Raw genomic sequence first — 27,734 nt, 5'->3', positions numbered from 1 at the left:
TTGGGTTTTGGGAACAATTTATTGAATCATTCCATTGCATTCAATGGGTCTCTGGCAAAACTAGTCTGTGAACACTGACACAATCAGGCGCTCCGTTGTGACTTAGGGCAAACTGGAGTTTGACTAGGTGATACAAACAATACGTCAATAATGCTTAACATTGAATTCAGGATAACAAATAATGTGCTATGTAGAATTGAAACGACCAGTTACGCTTCACAAATAATTTATTTAACATTGAATCAGATCTGGCCGGCTATGATTAAATGGTGTATCATAACAGCTCGTTACACCTCATAGACAAAGGCATGCAAACCCTCATTTTACTAATCACTTGATATGCCCATTGTGAAATAATTCATAAAACTGGAGTGTTATAAATAAATTTCACATTTTTTTGACAAAACTATTTCTCCACAAACATTTCTCCCAAGATAGAAAATCTAGAGTAGAAAGGTTGAGCAGGACAAGTGAAAATAGCAGGATGTTGTTTCTCCTCCACATTCCAACTTCTTGTCATTTTGTCCTTTTTCCACTTGTCAAACTGCAGCCATTGTCTTGGGTCAGTCTCATCTAATGTTGGGTCCATAGAACTGTCAAGTCCTGTAGTCGGGAAGGAAAGAATCCCTTCCTTCTTGCCCTTTTCATGGCTGAAATCTTCCAAGTCTTCAAGGAGGGACCCAAAGTCCAATGTGGTATGAAGTTTCTGCAGCTCCTCCTGGTCCTGCTTGAAGGTACTGCAGCAGTACAATGCTGCCGGGTCGACAGGGTGGGCCTCCGTGTTGAACACATAACTGTAAATCAGAAATAGGACATTGAAAGTAAAAGGAAAGTACATGTTGTGCACATTTAGAGAATATCTTATGTCTGTTAATTAATAAACATCAAAAGAACTGTATTATACTCTAGTATGTTAATTCATGTAGATATGGGGAGAAAGACTGGAAAAAGATATGAGTAGAGCTATGCCTCTGAAGTTCTGTTCATGGTGATTCCAGCTGCTAATAAAAGGACATCTGCTCTGAACATACATGTAAGGGCAATGTCACATTCGTCATGCAACATTTTTATTACAGGAAATTGCTGGCATTCTTGGGACTATAGTGGGTGTGTCATACAAAGAACAAGAAAAAGTCATGCCTTCAAGAATCAGAGTTATCAACCCAAAAACTATCGTAGGGTGGAACTCATTGCCACCAAGCACTGTAGGAGCATCCTCATTAACTATAAACAATGCTTACAGCTCGATGTGCAAAGGTTAGGTATGACAGGTCATTCAGTGTAATATAACCAGCTGCTGCCACACAGTGTGCCTGAGAAGTTGGGTATGTTACGTCAAAGGACGGTAATACCAGCTATATAGATACAAATATAAGATTCAGCTGTCTTGTGACAGAAAAGACTGGTAGATCCTTTTTGACTGATGGTTCTGTATCTGCCCAGTGTTGTTGGAAATTATACAACAGAGTAATCATATATCAAACAATGCTATAATTATGGCATCGTGTGACGCAATCAGCAGGGTGTTTCGCCCACAATCGAGAGGTCCCGGGTTCGAAACCATTGATATGCCCCGATGTTGTGCCTTTGGGAAAGGCACTTAACACGACTTTCCTCACTTATTATTATTCAGGTGTAAATGAGTACCTAGCTTTGGTAAGGGACGTCCCTCGGATGGGACGATAAATGGAGGTCCCGTGTTTGAGGAGGACACACTTCGAGCACGTTAAAGAACCCACCGCATTTATCGAAAAGAGTAGGGTCCTTCCTGGTGTGAGTGGTTCATAACCTACAGTTGTATATATGACCGCACATGGGTCACCCTTAGTAATAGCCTCTGGCTAGTTGGGCAACCCTGGCATGTACATGCTGAACCAGTGAATAGAATTAAAAAAAAAAAAAGAAGATAATTACAAGTACAGTAGAATCCGCTTAACTGCACACCCCATTTGCCAGCGTATTTGGTGCAATTATCCGGCTGGTGCAATTATGCGAAATTGCCCAGCTGGACCAGTAGTACACTGTATCATACAGAAGGTGACTAGTTTATAAACCTTGGTGTGCTGTATGAACTTGTTAGTACGAACCCGCGTATACATCCTTCGGGTGAATGTAAGAAGTTTCTAGGATGCGGATTCAGCTCTGACATAAAAGAATGTGACAGAGGATCACGTCAGCACCGCACGGTCAAAAGCGACTGCTATGTCCGTCCACGCGTCTGTAGCCCTTGCCGAGTTGCTGTGCGGCTTCCGACTAGATCTGAGAACTGCGACTAGATGTACGTAAAGACGCCGGTCTTTTAATATTGCAACAGTATGTGAATATAGCGCTGCCCGAACCTAAAACCGCCGACAACACCCCATGTCATCCTTAACGCAAAATCAAATCCCCGCGAACTTAAATGCATTCACAGTAATAAGACAGTGTACAGGTAGAGACTAATTTTTGTTGAGTACAGCATGCTGTCTGCCAAAGCGCAATGGCACCTTTGGTAGGCGTGCGTCTCTTTATGCTGACGACCCGCCCCGTGACCCGCCCGTGACCTCAGCAATACGATCGCTATCAACGTGATTGTCAATGGAGACCACCTTCTTTCGTTAGTCAAAACAATTTTAGACATATTGGCGGTATTGTGCCTTTACATAGTCACTTATCGGCTCATTTGTACCGTGTTTGCCGATTTTTAGCGCACCTTTTTGGTTAACTTGTCGAGGATTTTTGAAAAATTTTTGTGCAGTTATCCGTCATAGGTGACAATGCGCCGTGCAGATATGCGGAGTCACTAACAATGCAGTGAATGGGAACTGGTTTGGGATTTTGGGATTCGGTGCAGTTAAATGGAATGTGCGTTAATCCGAGGTGCAATTAAGTGGCTTCTACTGTTACTACACTGAAAAAAAAGTACCCTCCAGCGTCCAGTACACATCTCCCGTTGACGGTGTCCACATAGTCTCCGTGCCCTCCATCATTGTGGATGAAGTTGTCCGGGTCAAACAGCAGGTACAGGTACTTAGTCGTCTCCGCCAGGAAGAAGGACTCCATCCTGTTGTCTAACTGGTGTGTGCGGACATCCTTAATCTGTGTAGTGTGGATTCAAAATTTGAATTCTAGTATCATGTATGTTAAACAGGTATCTCACTGAATTGCGGCAAGTTATTGAGGCAAATTTTCCCTTGTGATCACACTGATGTGCGATGCACGGGTGAACTATGTGACCTCTAGAAACAAAATGGCTGCAACCGGAATGTCACATTCTTAAGTTTTGGCCCCAAATTCGATACAAGATAACTTTATTGGAAATCTCAGAGTTGCCCCTGAATCAAAAGCCAATGTACGATCGATGTAAAACCAAAGTACAGTGTCAATTACTTTTTAAATTTGTATCCCCAATGCATGGAAAAAATAACGGCATTCCCAGTATGCAGAATAGTGGACTGCCCGCTTCCATTGGAGTGACATATCAAAATGTTTCACAATTTACCAAGACACATTTATTCCCATACTGAACTTTCAATTCACTGCTTCTCTGAACTTATTCTGAAAACTAGTCTCCACTCACAGTATCAATGTGCAAGATTGGTTCTCACAAGTAATAAAGAATCACACGAGAATGCCCAGTCTGTAGGTGTGATGTAGTTAACGTACGGAAGCGTAGTCACAGTCTGTATGTGTGATGTAGTTAACGTACGGAAGCATTATAAACCACAGTCATCATCATTATCATCTTGCATACCCCCATATAACCCCTTAAGGCGCAAAGTAGGGGGGGGAGGTCCTAGTCTGTATGTGTGATGTAGTTAACGTACGGAAGCATAGCCACAGTCTGTATGTGTGATGTAGTTAACGTACGGAAGCATAGCCACAGTCTGTATGTGTGATGTAGTTAACGTACGGAAGCGTAGCAACAGTCTGTATGTGTGATGTCGTTAATGTACGGAAGCGTAGCCAGTCTGTATGTGTGATGTAGTTAACGTATGGAAGCGTAGCCACATTCTGTAGGTGTGATGTAGTTAACGTACGGAAGCGTAGCCAGTCTGTATGTGTGATGTAGTTAATGTACGGAAGCGTAGCCAGTCTGTATGTGTGATGTAGTTAACGTACGGAAGCATAGCCAGTCTGTAGGTGTGATGTAGTTAACGTACGGAAGCGTAGTCACAGTCTGTATGTGTGATGTAGTTAACGTACGGAAGCGTAGTCACAGTCTGTATGTGTGATGTAGGTAACGTAAGGAAGCGTAGTCACAGTCTGTATGTGTGATGTAGGTAACGTAAGGAAGCGTAGTCACAGTCTGTAGATGTGATGTAGTTAACGTACGGAAGCGTAGCCACATATATGTGTGATGTAGTTAACGTACGGAAGCGTAGTCAGAGTCTGTAGGTGTGCTGTAGTTAACGTACGGAAGCGTATAGCCACAGTCTGTAGGTGTGATGTAGTTAACGTACGGAAGCGTAGCCACAGTCCGTGCGTGTGATGTGGTTGATTGCCTCCACGACGTCCCTGCCCAGCTGTAGGAGGAAGGGATCCCTCGTGGCACGGTACAGGTACATGGCACTCTCCACCAGTTCTAGTGCAGGGACAACACGAGACTTGTATCATTACATTTCAATAAGTTGTAAAATGTTTTCATTATGAGGCTGAAAAAAATAGGTTTTTGAAACAATTACCAAAACCTTGCTGAGCTTTCACAATCTAGAAAAACTCTTAAAAACTAAATTTCTACTTAACAAGTCACAAAACCCAATTAGAAAAACGTACAAATATTCATTATTCACTGCATCCAAAGATTAAGTCTCTCCCCCAAGTAATTTACGTAGAAAAATCAGATCTACAAAGATTAGACATTTTTCTATACTGTTATGGAATCTGTGTTTTCCCTTGCAATAAGCCTTCGGGGATGAGTTTGCAAATAAAGATTATACATGACTATGTTCACATTATATCAAAGAAGCCCATCTGATAGAAGTTGAAGCCTGTGGAATACCGTAAAATAGGGTCTGGTCCGGAACAACTGTATCATGAATGTAATCATGGGCCATGTATGACATATGATAAATGACCCCCGGGGTCAACAGATGATGATGACATATACAGTAGAAGCCAGTTAATTGCACAACGGATTAACGCACACTTCTTTTCATTGCACGGAACCCCCGAATACCAAACCAGTTCCCATTACAGGGCTCGAAATACTGGGTGCATGTGCACCCAGTGCACCCAATTTTGGAGCTGTGCACCTAATTTTTTACTGTGGGTGCACTGGTGCACCCAAATATTTTCGTACGGTTTAATGTGTAAAGGTATCACTGCACACTAGTAGACAGCATATTCTTGACATCTCAGTGTAAGAAAATAATAAAATCTTTGTTGTAGTACTTGTTTAAGATTTTGGTGTTAGAATTTGAGTTAATTTCTATTTTGAAAGCTTCAAAACTGCGTGCATGATGCTTTTTTTAATGTCAGAAGAGACTGCCAAAAGACCAAGGCTTTTAAATATAATGCTTTCCTTTATTTCTTCCGTGGCGTTGATTTTTTTCTTCACCGAGGTCGATATTGATAACACGCTGGGACCCTTATACGTCACTAGTTAGTCTTATTGAAATTTCATCGAGAAAATGAATGCACCACATGTAATTTTGTACACATATTAAAAAGATATTTTGTTTGATTGATGATTGATATATACACTTTTCATTTGAATTATTTTTATTTTTACTTCATTTTTATGGTTATTACTGTTTTTGGCTTTGCAAGTAAAATATGAAAGCGTCGTCACCAAGCTCCCATTTCAGATACAAGCTCAGAAGAGGAACAGTAAGGTTTGTGATTAAGTTTTGCTTACAATAGTTACATTCTACTTTATTTTATGTGGTGCACCCAAAATTTTTTTGGTGCACCCAATTTTTTAGGTTGGGTGCACCAGTGCACCTGATCCCAAAAGTGAATTTCGAGCCCTGCATTAATTCCATTGTTGGGACATCATATTTCTGCACGGCGCATCGTCACCAATGCCTGATAACTGAACCAAGATCTGTCAAACATTCTTGACAAGTTAACTAAAACGGTGCATTCAGTACTGTAATGTAAAATGTAGAATGTGATGTTACCAGGTCTGAGCGGGTATCCCTCCCGTTTCTCCTGTGCCTTACTACCGGGGATGTTGTAAAACTCGGGCGTGGCCCCGTACTGTCTCCAGACCTGGTGGTAGTTGTGTAGGGACTTCATGGCCGAGTCAACATCACCGACCAAACTCTGACAACAACAGATGAAATATGTTAATGCATTTATTTCATGTTACCAGTCTATATCTAAGGTGATTAAATCATGCCTCTCTACTACAAGCTTTGGCCAGAGTAAGCATTTTGACTTTAAATTTGTGGTGAGGAGGCTACCACAAAAACCATAAACTTAAAACCACTGCAAAAATGTCAACATACACAGTATGCCATGATTGACAGCAGCGGCAAACCTTTCATTTGTATATGTTCAGCATGGCCACACAAAGCTGTTTTGTTCCTTGATTTTGGCTGCTGTACTACTTGGGTCCCATTGGAAGTTCATTGTTTTGGAATGGTTTATAGCATATAAGAAAAATGATTGTAACAGTTGCAATTGTGAAATCATAGATGTTCTCAGTGATATGGAAATCACCTAGTACAAAGAGATGTTCAATCTGATTGTAAAAACAGACCTGGTCCTTATGTGAGGAGGGGATGACTGACACCTGTCACTGACCTGTAAACCTGGCCAATAGGCCTCCAGCGACTGGAAGACAGGCATGGTGACCTGTCCTTTCTTCATGTTGGCCCACATGTACCAGTCATCATACTTCAGGTACGTGTTGATAGTTTTGTTGTATTCTGGGGAGAACAGAATTTCTATTATCAGTGCAACTTTCTTTAGAACAAATTAACACAAAATAATTCATAAAACATTGTCCCTTCTGGGCCTAGGAGAAAATCATGTGTTTCTGGTGAAAATGATGTGTTCCGCCCACTGCCGGCCACGTGTACAAGACACCGCGAATGCTGTACTGCAGACCACCCTGCCGTCTTCCTGCCCCGGAATGCCGTCTCAATCGCGACCCAGCCTGACTCCCTCTACAACGTGGACGCATCGCTGCCCATCCATGTCACCAGCCTTGAACTTTTGAATATGACCACCGGCACGACCTTCTGCCGTGACTTCACCGAACTCTGAAAGTACTTCTCCGTGCACCCAGCCTGACCTGACTGAACTTTGTGCAACATCTCAAACTTTTGTGGTATAGTTCTAGCAATGTACTGTAGCACGATGTCCTGTATGTTCGTAAGCCTACGGGTAACGAACCCGCCTGGTGGAGTCTTCGTAACCCTACGGGTAACAAGTCCACCTGGTGGATTCTATGAAAGTATGATGTATTGTTGTGTATTAACACTACCAACTCAGAATGGACTGAAAACTGCGATTTTTGATTGAATGGTTCCGAAACGGTCTTGCCTTATTGTTATCAGGTGTTTACAGGGGGTCCGTGTATTCACCGAAATAAGGGAAATACGCGAAATACACGAAATACACGAAATACACGTCCGAAATACACGAAATACACATGAAGATGGCTGAAATCTACCGAAATACAGTATGATTTGATGTGTTAACATCACAGGTTGCTATATGCCGTCTTAAAATAATATATCTATAGCCCTGGCGACAAGAAAATGACAGAAAATACTTCGCGATCCCGGCCACGTCCGGTCGCCGCCATCTTTCTTACCATACACCATGATGTTTGTTTTTCAGTGGTGTCTTCTTATGTGTCATTTACACAAAAAGGGTGGTGAAATGTACCGACATACAGTATGATTTGATGAGCAAACATCACAGGTTGCTTTATTTCGGCATAAAATAATATATTTATGGTCCTGGTGACAAGAAAAGGACAGGAAATACTTTGCGACCCCGGCCGGCCGCCGCGTCATCTTTCTTACCATACGCCATGATGTTTGTTGTTAGTGGTATCCGAGTCATTTACACGAACATGCTTGTAAAATGTACCGACATACAGTATGATTTGATGAGCAAACATCACAGGTTGCTTTATTTCGGCATAAAATAATATATTTATGGTCCTGGTGACAAGAAAAGGACAGAAAATACTTCGCGACCCCGGCCGGCCGCCGCGTCATCTTTCTTACCATACGCCATGATGTTTGCTGTTAGTGGTATCCGAGTCATTTACACGAACATGCTTGTAAAATGTACCGACATACAGTATGATTTGATGAGCAAACATCACAGGTTGCTGTATTTCGGCATGAAATAATCTATTTTTGGTCCTGGCGACAAGAAGAAGGCTACCCTGGGCGCCAGACTAGTACCGGGTCGCTAGCGATTTTCTTCGGCTGCCCAAGGACAGTCAGCCCGCCAGGTCTTAGAAGTCCCCCAATGCGCTAATGCTAGGGTCACATTTCCAATCCGGGGCCCGGCCGGGCAGTCTTTGGGAACGGAAAGTATGATATTCAAGAGAACAAAAACACAAAATGTACCCAAAATTATTTTAAGGTGGGGTACAGGCAGACGGCAGCACTTCTGGGGTGTCTTGAAAATACTATATAGTGTTACTTGTGGCTCTTCATTTTTTTTCTCTAAGTACCTCTGTGCAAGACAATAATTTATGCAAATTTCTATGACGTCATGATGACGTCATCAACAATTACAGGGCCACGCCCCTTTTTACAAAAGTGTTTTTTCCTCGCTAACGATCCAATGTACAAAGCTAATATTTAAGGGACAGATGCATAATAATGCAATTGGTCAATACACGGGCTCCTTTTTTGATATCTTTTTAAATCAATTTTTAGTGAATTTTTTTCAATAATTTAATGAGAATCTCCTTCTGTTGGCCCTCACACATTATCAAAGTATCAAAATGCTTATGCCACCCGTGAGAGGCAAGTTCAGGTGGTAAACCTCAGAACAGCATTTCTTTTTCTGCCCTATCATATACAGTTTTGTCAAACTTTTGCTTTTAAAATCATGCTGTAGAGGTAGTTTTAATAAAATTGGCATTTAGTAATCGTAAAATGACCCCAAATCGCCAATATTTGCTTTTTTCCCAATCACCCAAGCACTAACAGTGACATACAGGTGAATAACCTCTGCAAACACACTATCTGACAGTCAGAGTAGTGTTAACAGCCAGGCCAGAGAATCCAGCTTTCCAGAGGGAGGGAGGGAATAGCCAAAATGGAGGCCCCTGATTGGTCAGGCTGTTCCAAAAGGTATCGGCACCCAGCCAGGACGTTGGAAACTGCAACTTTGCCCTTGAAGTTTGCGGTAAACTGATAACCTATGTAGGAAAATGATGCCAGATAATGAAAATAGACCTATACATGTAACAAATCAGATGGTTATTTTGTCTAAATATTTTTGTTGAAAATGTGCTGCCGCATGCCTGGACCCCACCTTAAAAGCATAGCTTTTGCAAATTTTTTGACACACACTTTGATTTTTCGTTTCCGTAAACAGCCCGGCCGGGCCCCGGTTAGGAAATGTGACCCGAGCATAATTAGGGTTCTGCGGGCTGGAGTCTCCGTGCCGCCGAAGGAACCGGCTAAAGGGAACCGGCTAAAAGGCCCGATAAACAGTCTACCCTACTCTACTGGAACCCAGGGTAGATCCCGGCGAAATAAGAAAATGGCGGATATGCGATCACTCACTAGTATGCGATCCGGCGGCGGGATAGCCCTAAGTCTAAGTGATTTTCAAGGACCTTGTTGTAGGAATTTTATAGCGACTTAAATTTCTTATTTGTGGTATTTTACACACAGGACAACAAACTAATAAAGAATTTAACGTCTTAGGTTACAAATAAGATGTTTCACAGATGTGGTCCGAGTCCTGCGATGATGACCCTACCGAAGGTTCCCAGCCTATTATAGTCAACAATATTAGCAATTGGTAACCAACTATATGTCATTATCAGTGTAACGTTACCGAGTTGTATTTATTTGAGAGAACGCGAGAATCAGATATGAGACTAGATAGGTAACGTTACTTGGTATGAGCAAGGAGGTTTTATATAAAATCCTTGGTATGAATTTGTAGAGGGGAAAGTGTCAATAGATCATTATATATCAATGTTCTTTCTGTGCGCTCCTTCTCATGTCGGTGTATGGAATATAAATATTTTTATTGGATAGAATAAAACAATAGAACAAAGTTATTCACAGTCAAGATCGCACTGCCAAATTCAATAAGGCCAGGGGCTCAATCAAAGCGACTTCGTGTCTTGTAAGACTTGTAGTAACGACAGGTCAGCTCTGTTGTGAGGATGGGAGGCGTGGTTAATTAACAGCACGCTTCGCGGAGGAATGCGCCAGGTTTCACTGAAAGACTTGTCACACGTAATAAACAATGTGTTGGAAATGTTGCTGTAGCTATGTGAGGAAGAGACCGTTGCGGTGTAGGATTGAAGAAGGGATACAAGTTATGAGAAAACACTGGCTCGTAGCATTACGGGGTTTTTTCATGGCCACTTATTCTGTCCATTCATCAATCAGATCGCTGATATCATAATTTCAAATAAAATCGTCATTTCATCATATATTGAAAAGATATAGTGATAAACGTTTCAAATTATTCATATTTTCCACGGTAGTTTAAACCCGAATGTTGATATCAACAAAGTGTACTTTTTAATTGTAATCACCATTATGTATATGTTTATAGTTATATAATACCTTGGCAAAATCCTATGTTTGCGTTTTGTCAATAAGGTAATATATAACTATAACTAATCAAGATTAAAGTAAGAATCCGTCTACAACGGCGTCCGACCGTCGAAGTTCCATCTGTGTTTGCGTTCACAATGAACGTTCTTCCAACGACTGATCCACAGAATTAGAACACAAGGCATAGACAATCAAACTCAAACTTTGTTTTCGAGTCCTAACACTGATCGACAACATACTGTATATCCATTTTGTTAGCTTGGATCTAATATCTATTTCCCAAAAGCCTCGGTGCAAATACTCTGTTTGGACTTATTTTACGGTCGGTAATAACAAGGAGGTTAAAATCTTATTCTAAACTCCTTGGTAATTACTAGTATCACGGTTGAGGGAAAAATAGAGTGCGGTGTGAACAAGGTGCTGTAATTCTAAGATGCTGAAGCAGGTGTCTGTGATTCTGAGACTGATGTGTGAAAAAATACATGAATATTGACTTTTAGCGGTCGGAAGTCGGCACTTTACAGACCAAGGTGCGAAAATCATAAATAAGAACAATGACTTGCCGTCGGTGTCTCGTGTACTAGTTAAACAAAGTGCCATACCGACGGGGTTCAATATTATAATATTATAAGGGATGATATTGTCAAAGGGATGATATTTGCCAAGGAAGTTTGGTCGCCAGGGGGTTTCCTTTGCGGGCAAATTATCAACTTTACCGTGGACTGACTCTACTGGCCAATTAGTACTTTTTTGCCGAATTCTACGACCCATACGCTCGTAGGAAGGGCTGGTAAAGGTTTGAGAAGTTCCTGCCCACTTGTTCCGTAATGTGTGGGGTTTGTTATGTTTACCTCTCGTCTGAATAAGTCATAGGCTGTTAGCTCCCTATAATCTCCCTTGTTATCATCAATTTCGCCACTTCCTAGCTTTGCCACTTTCTTACATTTCTACACGTTTTTTTTTCAGGTAAATTTACCGTGAGACTGGAAGAAAGGACCATTAGGCCTACTTAATATAATCTTTGTTCCAAATGCGTTCACTTTGAAATATGCGTTGTTGGGTTATCAAGTGTTTCTGTTTTTTTGTTATTAAACTTATTGTCAACTTTATATATTCGATATTAAACTTATTGTCAACTTTCGTTCTTTTCTAACACCTCAGGTTCTGACGCGTTTTGTTTTGTTTGAAGTTTTGAACGAAGACATTTGTTTCGCCTACTTAAGTTAATACCGTACTAACCGTTACTAACAGAAGTCCAGTCACAGCAAACGTACATTAGCAAACATCAACAAATGTATTTACAATGCAAAATGTTAAGAAAGACATTTAGACCAAGAGCAAAAGCAAAATAAGTCACAAATCTATATTACGTAAAATGGCAACAGCATTCATGGAAAGTACGCAAGTTACTTACAAATCGGGTCTTTACATTTCTTGTTGAAGGTAAAGAAACCTAGTCAAAGTTATTTCAGAAATGGCACAATCCATTAAAAAAATTATACTACGAAAAATGGCAACAACTATTTACAAATCGGGTCTCAACATTTCTTGTTGAAGGTAAAGAAACCTAGTCACAAAGTTATTTCAGAAATGACACAATCCATGAAAAAATTATATTACGAAAAATGGCACCAACTATTTACAAATCGGGTCTTTACATTTCTTGTTAAAGGTAAAGAAACCTAGTCACAAAGTTATTTCAGAAATGGCACAATCCATTAAAAAATTATATCACGAAAAATGGCAACAATTATTTACAAATTGGTCTTTACATGGCAAAAAAGGTGACACCATGAAATAAAAGGCAAAGTGATAAATTAATTTCCTGCTAAAGTACAGAAAATCACCTTGATTGCTGACGCGCTATGAAAAGGTGTCAAGGTGTTAATCGGCTTGAAAATCACGTTGCATTTGTATGGCTTGCACACTTTCATACGTTAAGAGATGCGACGTACCAAGGAGGTTTGGACGTACCAAGTTCATACGTCGGGCCAAATTTCATACGTTTGGCATTCAAATAGTATGACAGAAGTGTAGTTCGCTGTCAAGCATATAGCTGGAGATCACTGGTTTAATAAGAGATGCGACGAACCGAATTTCGTACGTCGGGCCAAATTTCATACGTTTGGCATTCGAATAGTATGATATAAGTGTAGTTCGCTGTCAACTAGTATATAGCTGGAGATCACTGGTTAAGAGATGCGACGTACCAATTTCCATGCGTCGGGCCAAATTTCATACATTTGGCATTCGAATAGTATGATAAAAAGTGTTAGTTCGCTGTCAACCATATAGCTGGAGATCACTGGTTTAATAAGAGATGCGACGTCACCAATTTTCATACGTTTGGCATTCAAATAGAATGACAAAAGTGTAGTTCGCTGTCAACTACTGTACTAGTATATAGCTGGAGATGTACCAAATTTCCAGGGCTAAATTTCATACGTTTCTCATTCAAACATAGGCTGTAGGCCTCGGAAGGAGAGTTTGATACGCCCGAAGAGTTTGATAGGCCCGAAAGTCGCCCTCGCCCGAAGGGCGCGCGGATCCCGAACTTACCCGAAAGCCGCCCGAATTCCGCCGGAAGCGCGCCCCGCCGAAGCGCGCCCGAAGGGCGCGCCCCGTGGCGCCGCAGGCGCCAAAAGCTCATTCCGAGCGGAGCGAGGAATGAGCGATAGGTACGAAAGGTCATTTCAAACAACCTATTTTTCTGCTAATTCCCTCGACTCAGGCACTTGGTTTGGTGGTGATTCTCATGTTTGGTGTCTTATTTACCCATGGAAAACACCTAGTTGATAAAAAACCGATGACAAAGGACGATACGAAGCATTTTGTAACGCCCGAAAATCCTTCTTTTCCCGACATGACCGTTACCGGCAGTATGCCTGCACCGCTGTTCACGGAACAATGACACCATGGCCAGCCGGGCCGGTGCCATGCACGCAAGGGGTTTCGGCACCGCTATAAACTAAACTATCATTATGATAAGCGTTGGAAATGCCAGGATTGTGAACATAGATATCTTATTCATCATATATTTGTCTACCAGCATTGTACATGCGTTCCTATTTGCTTCTTACGCACTTACTAGATATCGTAATTCTGGCCAGATTTACAAGCTAAAATCAGACGATAAACGTGCTAAACCGTCCATTAAAACGACTATGACGTATCTGCTGTGTAACACAGCTTTTGTTAGCATGCTGTTACTTTGTTATGTTGCCAAATGGGGACTGCAGTGGACAGCAACAGGTCCGGGTTGGCCCCCGAAAGATCGATGACACCCCTTCTGGTAACGGTGAGTAGGAGTGCGGATTTCGTACCCTTAGAATTTTTGAAGTTAGCTTCGCCGAGCGACTTTCGCGCAAGGGACGACGGGAGGCCAACGGGTATTTGCATAACTACCGACCGGGAGAGTCTAACGCAACTGCTCAGCGGGGAAGAAAACTCGCTATTGTTTATTGAGTCCGCGGAGCTGAGGCCAAATGCCCATGATTCAAATAGTATGACAAAAGTGTAGTTCGCTGTCAACCATATAGCTGGAGATCGCTGGTATTGATATAACCTCCTTGGCATAACTGGTTACAGTATTTCCTGCCGCGCAAAGGATGATGGTATAGCTTTATCCGTCATATTTGTTCCTACATGAACGCTACCCGAAGAGAAAGTTAGCGCAATCCGTTGCACATTATCGCTTCTACAATGGCATATGGGCAGTAGTAGCAGGAAATCACATACAGGGAAAGTTTCTGACGATTGTTTAGTCATGAACGAACGTTGGACACCGCTGTATTGGATTTTTTGTTTGCCTACGAATCGGACCGCGAGTGTCGGTTGTGTTGTTGGTTCACGGCTGTTTGTCGGCAAACATGAGATTGGTGACCGAGCTTTATTTAGAGATAAATCATGTTCACAAAGACCAAGTAGTTTATTATATGCTTGTAGTTTAATGTCGTGTAGTTTCATATTGTAATGTAAGCCAGTAGTCTTTAGTATCGCTTTAGACTAGCGGGGCAACTCGGGCGGACTCGGCGGGCGACATGGCGATTGACCCCGCTGGCGCACCCCAAAGTACGCCGGCGCTATAGAATTCCTGCCGAGCAAAAAAAAAAAAGAAGTTAAAATTATAGTAGTGAGGCTTCTAGATCGATATCATTACCAATCTTCTCCAAACATACACATATTACGTCCTCAGTAAGTAAGGTGCCGAGTTGTCCCGGCCTAGGGGCCGAGTTGTCCTGATACCCAACAAACATCATGGCGTATGGTAAGAAAGATGACGCGGCGGCCGGCCGGGGTCGCAAAGTATTTCCTGTCCTTTTCTTGTCACCAGGACCATAAATATATTATTTTATGCCGAAATAAAGCAACCTGTGATGTTTGCTCATCAAATCATACTGTATGTCGGTACATTTCACCACCCTTTTTGTGTAAATGACACATAAGAAGACACCACTGAAAAACAAACATCATGGTGTATGGTAAGAAAGATGGCGGCGACCGGACGTGGCCGGGATCGCGAAGTATTTTCTGTCATTTTCTTGTCGCCAGGGCTATAGATATATTATTTCAAGACGGCATATAGCAACCTGTGATGTGAACACATCAAATCATACTGTATTCCGGTAGATTTCAGCCATCTTCATGTGTATTTCGTGTATTTCGGACGTGTATTTCGTGTATTTCGCGTATTTCCCGTATTTCGGTGAATACACGGACCGGTTTACAGGAGCTGACTAAAGCCATTCTTTTGTTCACTTCCAACCTGATTATGCAAGAATATGAATGGGATCTGATGTATTTACTTTGCAACAGAAAATAATAGAAAGTCAGCTTCTTTTAAAGCCAGACAGTTTTCACACCTCTGGCAGGAGGTGACAAGCTGCTCCCATGTGTGGCTGGGAATACCTGTGCCCCCCAGCGTGATGCCTCTTTGTCACCTAGGTGCGAACTTGGTTTTCAATCTCTGCCAGCCCCCTAGCATCTACATAGAAACAATGTGCCCAAGGGGAAGCACCTGTAAGACCCTTTAAATTTTTTAAAACAATTTGCCAGCCTCGAAGATTAGTGTGATGCTTGCCTAGATAAAACTGATGCCTGCGGGACGACCCTCCTAGGAAGATCTACCTCCGAAGACTCTTGCCCTTTATCGCCTGAACCTACGTGGTTGCTGATTGCCATGGAAACGATGTCATTGTATTTTGTGTATTGAAAATCTTCGAACTGATTTGTGCCTAACTTAGTAAGTATGCCTGCGGGGCGACTACTAGGAACATTGTGCCTCACCGAGGGTGTGGTGTTGAACAAGAAGACAGTTTTTGTTGTTTAATGTCCATGCTTTGAAGTACTCATGATCACGGGCGTCTCGATAAACATCAGCGCCCATCACCATCATATGACTATGTATTAGGTAGATACGCATTTGAGGGCAAATGCCACGGTTGGGGGGGAAGAATGTAACGAGCAAAGTCGTTATATCGAATGGGACCGGCTGTTCGAACATAGAACGGCCAATCCCGTTCTCACATTTGAATAAAGCAGTTGTTTATGAGAATTCATCAAGAACAGACGTGTCTTCATATTCTCTCACACTTGATGTCCATACTTACCTTGAAACATATCCATGAGTTCAGGTCTACCCAGGAGTATGTAACCCTTTACAAGGTACTCAAAGTAGGAGTCCACTCCTGCACCTATTCCTGAGTCGATGGCTGTCCAGCGCCCTGTGGTCACATCGATGTGGTTACCTACCTGAAACAGTTAACAACAAGCATCAAGACTTCTGTATTCATTCATTCAGATCCTTACGTGCCTAGTGCCTCAGTAGCAGGGAGGAGTACATTCTAACAGGGAGGGGTTGCTAGTCCTCCCCCTTTAACATGCTCAACGCACCTCCTCGAACATAAGACCCCCATTTCAAGAAAGACGGGTGCAGCCCCAAACGAGATGTCTTGACCCAGGACTGAACCAGGGTCTCTAATTGGAACTGTGAGGCTGCTACCAGTTGAGCTACAGGGACATCCCTAGGACTTCTGTATACCTAAACTGTCAAATGACCTGATCCAGACCATTCATATCTGCACTGCTACGTCAGAAAAGGAGATTTCAGAAATGGTGGATCAAACTGGGATCCCGGGGATCCCAGGGATTCAATTTTGCTGTGGGGAGAGAATGGAGCGTTTGTGGTGGTTCTTAATTCACAGTTGAAAAAAGGGGGTAGGCCGACAAAAGACAGAACAGAAGAATTTTCGCAGAGACCTGTACTAAATTTGTCTCGCTCTCAAAACATGATTAAAACTGTATACAGTAACTTAAATAATCAGGTCTAGGTTCAGGACTATGAGTATGACCTGATTTTCTGGACCTGGACGATACATGTACCTGAACCTGAATTTACTGTACCAGTACCCACATCTAGAAATAAATGTTTTGCCACTGTGGCAGTAGATAAGGAGGTTATGAACTGACCAATCCAATGTCCGACCTGACATCCCACAGTGCCTGGAGAGCTTGGATGGCCGTGTTCTCAAACACAGGGTCGCCAGTCAGGCGACTCAAGGTTCCAAACTCCACCAGGAAAGTCCCCACACCGGCGGTGCAGGTCACAGGTGTCTCACCAGGGGGCACTCCGTACCGCAGGTTGACTGTTCCATATGGCATACCAGTAGGGGTGTCAAAGGCTGGGTCAAAACGAAGCATGTCAATCAATGTCTAGATACATTCTTCTCACATAAAGTTCAAACTGTGAAGTTTCAAGCTTTAGTCTCAGCTACATGGTCCTTAACTCTCAGTTGAAAAGACGTTATGACAGACACCAGCGAAGATAAGACCAAGGTATTAAACCTCCTTGATAAGACACAGTACATGTATATGAAGTCCTACACATATACGGTGTACAGTAGCATCATCACCTTGAGCCAAAAGCTGAGGTTTAAAAGTTAAAGGACAGCAAAAGTTATAATTCAAAAGGCTATACTGTGCTAAATATACCTAAAAGTCAATATAACATCATTCAGTGACATGATGCCCCCCCCCTACTTTGCCCCTCGCGGGGTTATCTGGGGGTAAAACAAGTTGAAGTTGAAGTTGATTTACGACTCTCATACTATGATGTAGCTGTTTGAAAATCGGCTGGGTCTAACCTTTGACCACATGACTTCATTTGGTTGAGAATCTGGTCTGAGCAAGCTGAAGGTTATCTTTTACCTCAACGTGTAGTTAAAGAAACCCTTACTACAATTTGGGAAAGCAGCAAAGTCTGAGGAATTTTTCAAGTTCAAGGGAGTCAATGATGTTGAATGTGGGAATTGTTGTTTTATGCATTTGACCTACATAAAAATCATATTCAACCTTACAATTCGAGCCAGGACATGCTGTGAGACCTGTGACTTGTGTGGCACTGTCGACTGAACCCGAAACCATTCAGGCTGTCAGCATCACAGAGTGTGATCAATGTGGGTACCAGGGAGAAAATTGCTCTTAAGAAATGTGCGGCAAGGAACTGTTGTAAGCAGTCGTCATCCTTGCTATGATTTCTACAAGCCACACAGGCAAGCATGATGGCAAAGAACACTTATACTCGCAGAAAGCTTTAGGGCATTGTGTTACTTCAGGCCAGATGACAAAGGTCAGACCCGAGAGCAACTTACAGCTTTGACGGTCATGACCTATGACGGATGCAATACCAGTAAGAACTTGACTTCTGGATGTATTTGAAAGTATAGTTACTGTCTTTGGCCTCTCAATTTCAACTTTGGCTTTCCTTTGAAAAGAAGCTGTGTCCTGACCAGGTAGGAGTCTCCTAGCGGCGTCCTGGGCCAGTCTGAGGAGAGGGCCGTCGCACGGCCAGCCTGGCTCCAGGTCAACTCCCGCCCGCCTGGACAGGAGGTGGGCGGACAACAGGCCTCCAACAACTAGGTAGAGTGTTTGCATGATCACGTTTACTCAAAATTTAATTATTGTACAGTATACAAAATTTCTATATAATAGTTGTTAAGTTTTGCAATAACATAACATAAAATAAGTACAATAGAAGCCGCTTAAATGCACTTAACTGCACAAATATTTGTCAGTGTATTTCGTGCAATTATCCGGATGGTGCAACAAAGAGAAGTTGCCCAGCTGGACCGCACAACCACAGGTGGGGGTTCAGGGGGGTGTTGTTCCTTCTTTTGTTCCTCAAAAACAATTTCAAACATATTGGCGGTATTGCGCCTTTACACAGGCAGTCATCGGCTCATTTGTATCGCGTTTGCTGATTTTTAGTGCACATTTTTAGTTAATTTGTCAACGATGTTTGACAACCTTTCGCATCGGTGATGATGGGCTGTGCAGAAATGCAAAGTCACTAAGGGCCTCTTTAGACCTACGACATTTTACAGTCGTACGATCATCGTCGTGGGCGACGTCGCCGGCGACGGTATTTTTTGGCCGTCTAAAGACGATCAAAACAATCGTGCGATGGCAATAAACGGGGAATCCTCGAATTGTCGTGCGACCACCTCGGACCCAGTCGCACGACATTCAGCGGGGGGGCCTGTGGCTGTTTTTTTCTCGTCTAAAGAAGAATCGTCGCCGGCGACGGAAGTGGGTGATATGCTAATAAGCCTACAGCGTGCGTCCGGGAATGAAAGTTTCTATCGTTTTCTTTGTAAATATGCATGCAGTCAGCAATGGAAACATATTTTTCTCATCCGAAACCGGTTATTCCGGCGCGACGCCCCGCTACCAGTGGCTACTTCTCTAGTATGCCCCTATTCCTCGATCCCCGGGACATCCCGGGCGGCGGCCACGAACTCGGGTTAAATACCGTCCGTTTAGTCTCCATACCAGCCTCAATCTCTTTCTTTGTTGAGCACCGTTCTCAACGTCTCATCTACAGGGCAACAGTTGTTGCAAAGTCAGTAAAAGCTTAATCTTTTGCGTGACAAAAACAAGCAGTTCCCCCGCCATGTTGAATTTGAGCGCAAGAGGTCACTTTGGGTCACACGCGCACATCAATGGAATTCCGCGCCGCGGGGGTCCCGTGATATTTCCTGACCGTGTGTCTAAAGAAAACCGTCGCAAACGACGATGATCGCACGACTGTATAACATCGTAGGTCTAAAGCGCACCTAAAAATGGAGTGAATGGGAACCGGTTTGAGATTCCATGCAATTAACAGCGGTGTGAATTTATTCATTGTGCAATCAACTGGCTTCTACTGCAATCAATAGAGAATCATTTCCAAGTTCTTGCCAAAGGGCTATTGGTAATTGTAACATGGAAAAGTATTGTGTATAAAGAAAAGTATACACACTGTGCAGCTTGCTGTAAGATAACAACGGTGATAAGTGGAACAAGTGATCATTCTAATAAGAACTGCTGTAGAATACATACAATCTAACCTTTTTTTTAAGGGTTTAATTTGTTTTGGGTACAAACAAGAACAAGGCAATATTTCAGTCATCTTTCCTTACATATTTGTGACTGTGCGTATCCATTATGGTACGTATCTGTACAATTATGATAAAATGTGCCATGTAATAATATATCTACTATTAAAGACTGTCACAATAGGAGGATTAACTACAGGATGCAGTATTTGTATTTACCTCTGATGTTGGTTTCAAAAACAGAAGCATTGACATCTGTGTCAAAGGTCATGGTGTCAACCAACAGCTGTGCTACGCGGCGAAACTCACTGTGATTCCCCATCACCTGGTACATGTACATGTGCGGACAAAGACGATAGGCTAAAATGTTGACTTATATGCAGGTTTGAAATTCCCTTTTGGGAAGAACCTAAAAAATCTATGTGAGGAAAAAAATCTTGGATGCACAACATAACATAAATGTAGAACGTCAGAAAAACCTACAGTTAATAAAATATAAGATATACACCTCTACTGTCTCTGATTTAATCTGAATTCTATAAATAACTTCAAAATGTTAAACAACTACGGTAATACAACAAAGGTTTATTTCTTTACCTGACACTGAAATGTCCAGAACGATGTATATACTATATACATGTACATATGCACCCAGTATTTGAGGCCTGATATATATGTATACTATTACTAGTATTAAGCACCCTCATTAAATCAGGACCCCTATCGCTCCACGTTACTAGTACATCGCTCGCAAAGGGGCCCTGATAACCAGCTCTGCCAGACATGGTTATGGCGACGTCGCCGACACTTGCTCATGAATAATTAATGAGCTGGCCCTATTTGGCAATGAGCGGACTGACGAACTCATCTCCAGACGGAAGTTGCGGACAAGGTCGGTGGGCTTGCTCGGCTTTCGCTGCCGCTGGGAAGCCCATATAACAGAGGCTCTTCCCTCCGCCTGTCCTTACACTTAGAAATACGTCCCTGCCATCAAGCAGTGTCTGTAGGGTGGACTGCTGATGCTGACGAAGCCGCTCTAATCCAAACAAGTCTTCCACAGCTGTAGCAAAACTATTGGCTGCCATTTGTTTTGGGTAACCAAAGCAACGATGTAACACGTAACCTGATTGGTTGATAGCTTCCCAGCGTTCTTTGCGCGTTTGCTTCCAATGAGGGGAAGCAGACCTTTGGTGGTGACGTCGCCATAACCATGTCTGGCAGCGCTGGTTATCAGGGCCCCTTCGCGAGCGATGTAACGTGGAGCGATAGGGGTCCTGATTTAATGAGGGTGGTATTAAGCAACTTGAGAAAAATGTGAAATAAATAATCTTCACTTGGAAGTTAATTCATCTGTGTTGGTAGAAGTTATTCTGAATCAAAGTTGATCTGCAATTGCCAACACAAAAATTGGACTGTAACTCATTGATTCAGAATTGGAATAAATTATACTAAATGATATGACATTTTCTATGAATAGTCTCATTGAGTACATGTAAGTACTAGTAAATGGGTTTGGAAAATGTACTGTATTTCCCTCTCTCAATATGTGAAAGGTAAGAAGAGATAAAAGTACATGTATTTCTCATACACATGTACCTTGCATATGTATGAGTCATGTGAACACAAATCCCTAGGCCTTGTAGTGTGAAATAAAAACTCACCAGCAAAGTATCCAGTGCATCAATCAATGTAAGGGAGTAGCTGGAAAAAAATTGGACAACTTGTCGTCATACATGAATTTCATTTTTTTTTTTTTCAATTTTCAGTGTGGTGCTCAAAGTATGTTCAATAATGTACAGAATTGTTTTCAATTTATGAAATAAATGCATTTTTCAACTTACCAAAGTTATAGTGTATAATATTGTCAATGAGATACATGTACTTTCTTAATAGTATGTCAGATTATCATACTGTTACTGTTAGTTCCTCTAAAGAGCTCTATCTAGACTCTTACATATATACAGTAAGTCGTGAAATATTTGCAGTGTATGTTCTCAGTTTGTGGAACTCTGCAAACCAGTCCTCTGTCTTGCGTTGTGTTACTATAGCTGTTCAACTGCAAATGCAGAACTCAAATTTCACCTTAATTACTGCAAATCAGTGACTAGAAAGGTAGCATTTGCATATAGAATATAATGTACATTATGTTTACCTTCACATGGTCTAGCCTAGCAAACCACTGCTATGTTTCCCTTCTGTAAAGGGGAACAGGTTTTCTGCAAATGAAAATTTGCGCGTGAAGAATTTGCGCGTGAAAAAATAATTGTCTTAAAATATGTCAGAAAATCTGCAGTATAATTTTCTTAGACAGGAAAATGTGATCCCACGATACAATTTTCCATCTGACACCTGAATTTTTTGTTTGAAAACTCCTGATTTTTAGCTCCCTGGAGAATAGGTCCCTTGGGAATAGAACTTTTTGGGGCTTGAAACCTTAACATTTGAAAATCACTGAAATCTTCAAGAAATACATAGTTAACTTACTTATATAAGGCTTTGTATTGTAAAAAGTAACTATCTGAAGCTTTTCTCCATTCTATTAGCCTAATTTCATATTTTCTCAAGCAGATTCTTTCACGCGCACATTTCAAACTTTTTTGCGTGTGAAAACTTAATATTTGAAAATCACTTAAAGATCACTTGAAGATTGAAAGAACAACATTTTGAACTGTAGAAAGCAAAAATAGGATCCATTGTGTGTCATCTCATTTCAAGTTTTAAGCTTAAAACCCCCCAAAAGGTTTTAAATCCCTTGGGAGGCAGCTTAGATATTCCCATGGGACCTAAAATTCAAACCCAAAATTCAGGAAACAGATGAAAAATCATATCATGGGGTAACATTTTTCTGACTAAGAATTTTGTAGAGCACATTTTCTGACACATTTCAGCGCTCGTGTGTGCGACTGGATTAGTCGCACATGCGACCAGTTTTTTGAGAATGCGACTAGATTTAAAATCACGGTCGCACGGTGCGACAATCAAAAATTAAGACCTGCGCCAGGATAATGGCTGCAGAACTAAGCGGTAAGCCGAAAATATTTAAGTATTCCAACGCTACCGCGAAAATTGAATTTTCTATCATGTTCCCACACCCGCGGTACAAAAGCTATCCGTTCCTAGCGGCAAAGTTACCCATAGAAATAAGGATATAAGTTTCTCTCTTTTGTGATGTATTTGTTTGATTTGTAAAATGTTTCAAACGCCAGAAATTTACCGATGAAAATGAGCGCTAGCCTGGCGCTCGCGGTTCCGGACGGCGGCCATGATGCTTGTACCGCAGCAGAATGAAAGGCCTGTTTCCTGCGGTCATTTTTACACCTGTTCAAGGGATAATTTTTATGATCAAACATTGATGAAGCAATTCAGAGTTTTATCCCCCAAAATATACATTTTCTTTTTGTCACCGGTATCATTTCAAAGCTCATGATCTGGCCGTCATTATGGTGCTACTTTCACTTTGCTGCGGTCTAGAATGCTGCGGCCGCGAATCACAAAGCTTTCTCCATGCGGTCGGCCTGTCATTGGATGGCGGTGCCGCGCGGTCCTGACGCGCGAAATTTGAACTGCACGTTTCAAAGGAACCGAAGATATTTGACTGGGCTGGCACGAACAGATAATTTTTGTTACTATTGAGCAAGAATTTCAACGATATTAAAGTATTTTGGATTATTTGTAGAGGGTAGGGTGGGGGTGAAAAAAAAATGCCTGTAAAAATGTTGAACTTGATGCCAGCAGTGAAGTTTCAAATTATGGAATGTGACTTTATTTGTTTTGGTCATGAAACCAATAGGTAAGTTTTAGAGTTATCTATTTATTTATCATTCAAGGTTATGTGACTCATTACTTGGCTTGTTCCAAGTAAAAAATACCATTGTGTATTTTTCAACTTGTTGAACTTGAGGCACTGTGGCCCCCTCATACTAGTATCATTTAGTATGTAGGAAGCTATTGAATGAATTGAATTGCCAATTTTTCTGTACCATCAATGTAGGCTTTTGTCTTTTATGATCTATTCAAATACTTAATTCCCGGTTGTTAACATTGATTAATAGGAGTATTACTTGGTATGGCCAAGACTTTTGCTTGTTCATGGTGGTACAGCGCCGTCAGGCGGGGTAGCAGGGAATTGCGCGGACACGTGACTTGGCCCGACCAATAGCCTCGGACGGAGTCTAGCGTGATCTCGAAGAAGACGGACAATCCAGGCCAACGAACGAGAGCTCCTGACCCCCGTGCTCGCCATACCAGGCTCCCGTCTCTGCCCAGTCACCGCGTACAACAACATGGTAGGTCTTGTCCCGGCCACTCAAGATTCCCCAGCGTTCCAATTACCACCAACGCCACGCCGTCACTTCCGACCGGTCACCAGCTCCATCCTAGAAAAGGCCTTCGCCAAACTCGTGGCCGCAGCGAACCTAGCAGCCGGATTTCCTACGCTACATGACCTCCGACGCGGCGGTTACACACTGGCCTTCGAAGCAGGTGTTCCAAGGGAACTCCGCCAACGCCACGGCGACTGGCACTCCAACGCAGACCTACTCTACCTGCAGCCGTCCATGGAACAACGCCTGCGCCTCCCGGTCGCCATGAGAACCCTGCATTGTCGACGCAGAACCTAACTCCGCCACGACTACAACTTCCATCCCCACACACACTTCTTCTTGGGCACACTTTCGGCCTGGCCATAGACATCTGTACTCTAAGAGCTCATTCAGACAGCATTAAAGATGTCTTGTGCCCAACTACACTGTACTTCTCACGCCTTTCTTGGGTCCAGAGTAATTATGGTGGTACAGCGCCGTCAGGCGGGGTAGCAGGGAATTGCGCGGACACGTGACTCGGCCCGACCAATAGCCTCGGACGGAGTCTAGCGTGATCTCGAAGAAGACGGACATCCTCCACCCACCCAGGCAGCCAGAACGGACTACAGAGAATCGAACATTCGTGCCTACAGTGCTACAAACGTGACCAACTCAGGTCTCGTCCAACTGACAACAGCAAAAACAACGAACTCTATGCTACATCACATAGCCAAGCCCCCGTAAAAGGACTTATTCAGCTAGATAAGTCGCAGAACTGTAAATTTCCTCCCTAGTGAGCTAGTCAGCCAGCACAGTAGCAGACTTCATCGCGAAGTCCAGTAGTTCTTAGCCAAGACTTCGTCACTAGGACCAAGCTATATTACATCGTTAAGGGACCATCATACAGAGTCCCATCTTCTTTCTATTCGCCTTGTTTTTATTAAGCTCGTAGTCGAACCCGTTGGTTCTCAGCCGCATAGAAACCTAGATTGTGAACTAGTAATCTTCCTTTACAATCCTTGACAATCCTTGACACTTGTTCGGGTCTAGCCCATTTCAAGGTTCAAAGCCCGGGTCTCGCCCGAGGTCATAGACATCTGTACTCTAAGAGCTCATTCGGACAGCATTAAAGATGTCTTGTGCCCAACTACTTCTCACGCCTTTCTTGGGTCCAGAGTAATTTTCCAACTTTTTGTAGTGGTGCTCCTAGATTTTTGCTGGTGCTCCTAGATTTTTGCTGGTGCTCCTAACTTTTTTGAGTGAGGAGCACAGTGCATAGTGTGCTGATATGTGTTATAACTGGTCATCAAAAATATTGAAAGTTATTATTAAATGGTTTATTAAATCTTTATTCCATATCATACACATTTTGAAACACATAGTACATGTGACTTTTCCATCAGGTAATACATAGCAGTGGTGCAGTTTTGGTGCAGTGTACTCTCTGAGCAGAGGAGTGGGTCCGGCTGGTTTTTGACGTGTTTTAGGTGTTTTTGTCAGGCTTTCTATTTTGTCCCCTTTTTGTTATGTCTCCAACTCCTTGCTCCAACCGTGTGTTGGACAAAAATGCCTACATTGAACACGTTAAAAACCAACCGGACCCACACATCTGCTCGGAGTGTAGTGAGACTGTCCCATCTGTTTATTTATGTGCCCCATCTGTTTATTTATACTTTTAGGCAAGGCCCTCTGTTGACCTGTTTCGGGAACACTGTCACATGTTCCATTATGAAATGTAGTGGATTTACAAACTATCCTTACTAATTATGCAGATTAGCGCCTGATTTGCATAATTAGTCATTGATTGTGTAAAGCACCATCTGAGCTCTCTACATACCAAACTTCACGACGATCTGTCGACCCCTTCTCAAGTTATTCATGTCCGAAGGTCAAAACAAAAACACCCACTGCAGTTCTAAACAACACGCTATGGGGCCCAAACTCACACAACTTACTTCCTGTAGCATGAACTTTCTACCACACAAAAATCATGACCATAGCACTTTCAGAAAATATGCTCCAAAATTTTGAGGCTCCGCTGCAGTACCTTAGGTACCTGCTAGATGGCCCATTATCGAACTTGACCTTCCTTTCTGTAAATCCTACCCATCCACTAAATATCATACAGAACCATCAACAGCTTTTCGAGTTATGTTGTCCACATATAAATTCACATCCACACAAAGCCCGCTGCAGTACCGATGGAAAATGCCAGGGGAATCATTTTTGAAGTTGACCTCCGTTTCCACAACATCTTCACACCTACAAAAAATCATGAAGATCCATCAACGTTTCCGTCACTTTTTTTGCCTACATACAAACACATAAGAATTAAAAGTCCGCTGCAGTACTGTTGAAAAACGCAAGGTGAACCATTCTCGAACTTGACCTTTCTTTGCGCAACCACTACACACCTACCAAAAATCATAAAGATTCATCACAGTTTTCTTGAGTTATGCTCTTGACATACATACAGACCCACCCAACAGCTTGCACAACCAAAAACATATTAATCTTTCCCGAGTACTCGGCGAAGATAATGACTTTCCAGTACTATAATGTGAATGTGGCAAATACCTGCCCCATGTGTCTGTACCATCACATGTCAGGGGCTGGAGTTCATCATACGGGTAGGCGTACCGTAGGTAACCATCGTACGCGTGCTGGAACATCGAGCGAACCTGTTCCCTACAGGGGAAATATGCAATAAGTCTGTTCATAGTTCCAACTGCTCTTGCCAATATGTGTTAAAATCATAATGGTTATTTACATCTACATACATATGCAAACCTTAATGCTCAAAAAACGTATTGTTGTCATCATTGAATTTCATATCCCCTAAGTGAACTGCCCATGCATGGTCATACTTTTCATTCTGGTGGTAATTATTGATCATTTTTAGTTCAACTTGATTTTTTTCAGTCTTTTTCCAAACTTTGGGTGCATCATTTTTCTATTTGGAATATCCTATAACCTTTTAGTGCTGTAAATTAATATGTTACTAACGTTATAAATTACAGTAAAAATTATTTTTCTCATGGTCATACACATGTATAATTTTTCGTGCTTCAAAATTATATATTGAACTTCGAAGATTGCATTTCCAAACATCTAACGCCAATACATTTCTACAAGTACCTATATTCGTGCACTTCTTCCACCGTCATGACTTGTCCCGGAACTGTTTTTAAAGTGTGTAAAACAAAGATGATAACGACGACAACACAGAACACTGATCTGGGGGCGGCCATCTTCCACTTTATGACCTACAGTAACCCCAATCTCAAACCGGCTAAGAAAAACCTTCTCTCATTGGCTATCATAGATACACGCTGAACCCGATATGTATA

The 27,734-nt window shown here is 42.2% G+C and overlaps 1 protein-coding gene and 1 long non-coding RNA gene across 3 annotated transcripts; one reads left to right on the top strand and one right to left on the bottom strand.

The window, feature by feature from the left end:
* LOC136438173 (ER degradation-enhancing alpha-mannosidase-like protein 2) lies at nt 1-27,672 on the bottom strand. 2 transcript variants are annotated; one of them, XM_066432904.1, is made up of 12 exons: nt 27,523-27,672; nt 26,962-27,072; nt 21,745-21,784; nt 20,303-20,408; nt 18,497-18,622; nt 17,178-17,389; nt 16,319-16,460; nt 6,733-6,857; nt 6,105-6,249; nt 4,443-4,564; nt 2,906-3,078; nt 1-794 (listed from the first exon to the last, which is right to left on the bottom strand). In XM_066432904.1, the coding sequence occupies exons 1-12, from the start codon at nt 27,633-27,635 to the stop codon at nt 407-409; spliced, it is 1,803 nt and encodes a 600-aa protein (XP_066289001.1). In that variant the 5' UTR covers nt 27,636-27,672; the 3' UTR covers nt 1-406. The 2 variants fall into 2 exon arrangements, with proteins under 2 accessions (XP_066289001.1, XP_066289002.1); XM_066432905.1 differs by lacking the exon at nt 18,497-18,622 and having other exon boundaries at nt 27,523-27,671.
* Nucleotides 6,857-16,263, top strand: LOC136438175 (uncharacterized). Its single transcript, XR_010756401.1, has 2 exons — nt 6,857-7,503; nt 15,442-16,263. It is a non-coding gene; the product is annotated as an uncharacterized lncRNA (long non-coding RNA).
* Nucleotides 27,673-27,734: the final 62 nt, after the last annotated feature.

This window comes from Branchiostoma lanceolatum, chromosome 7, assembly GCF_035083965.1.
Source record: "Branchiostoma lanceolatum isolate klBraLanc5 chromosome 7, klBraLanc5.hap2, whole genome shotgun sequence".
NCBI lineage: Eukaryota > Metazoa > Chordata > Leptocardii > Amphioxiformes > Branchiostomatidae > Branchiostoma > Branchiostoma lanceolatum.
Note: the sequence above shows the minus strand (reverse complement) of the source record. Positions and strands in the feature narration are given on the sequence as shown.

What these genes read in the sequence shown, in the direction of transcription:
- LOC136438173 (XM_066432904.1), bottom strand. Translation starts at nt 27,635, where the DNA reads ATGGCCGCCCCCAGATCAGTGTTCTGTGTTGTCGTCGTTATCATCTTT. An exon ending in GGTACAGACACATGGGGCAG is followed by an intron (nt 21,785 to 26,961) that starts GTATTTGCCACA and finishes ATTTTTTTCCAG; the next exon opens with CTACTCCCTTACATTGATTG. An exon ending in CCTATTGGCCAGGTTTACAG is followed by an intron (nt 6,250 to 6,732) that starts GTCAGTGACAGG and finishes TGTTGTTGTCAG; the next exon opens with AGTTTGGTCGGTGATGTTGA.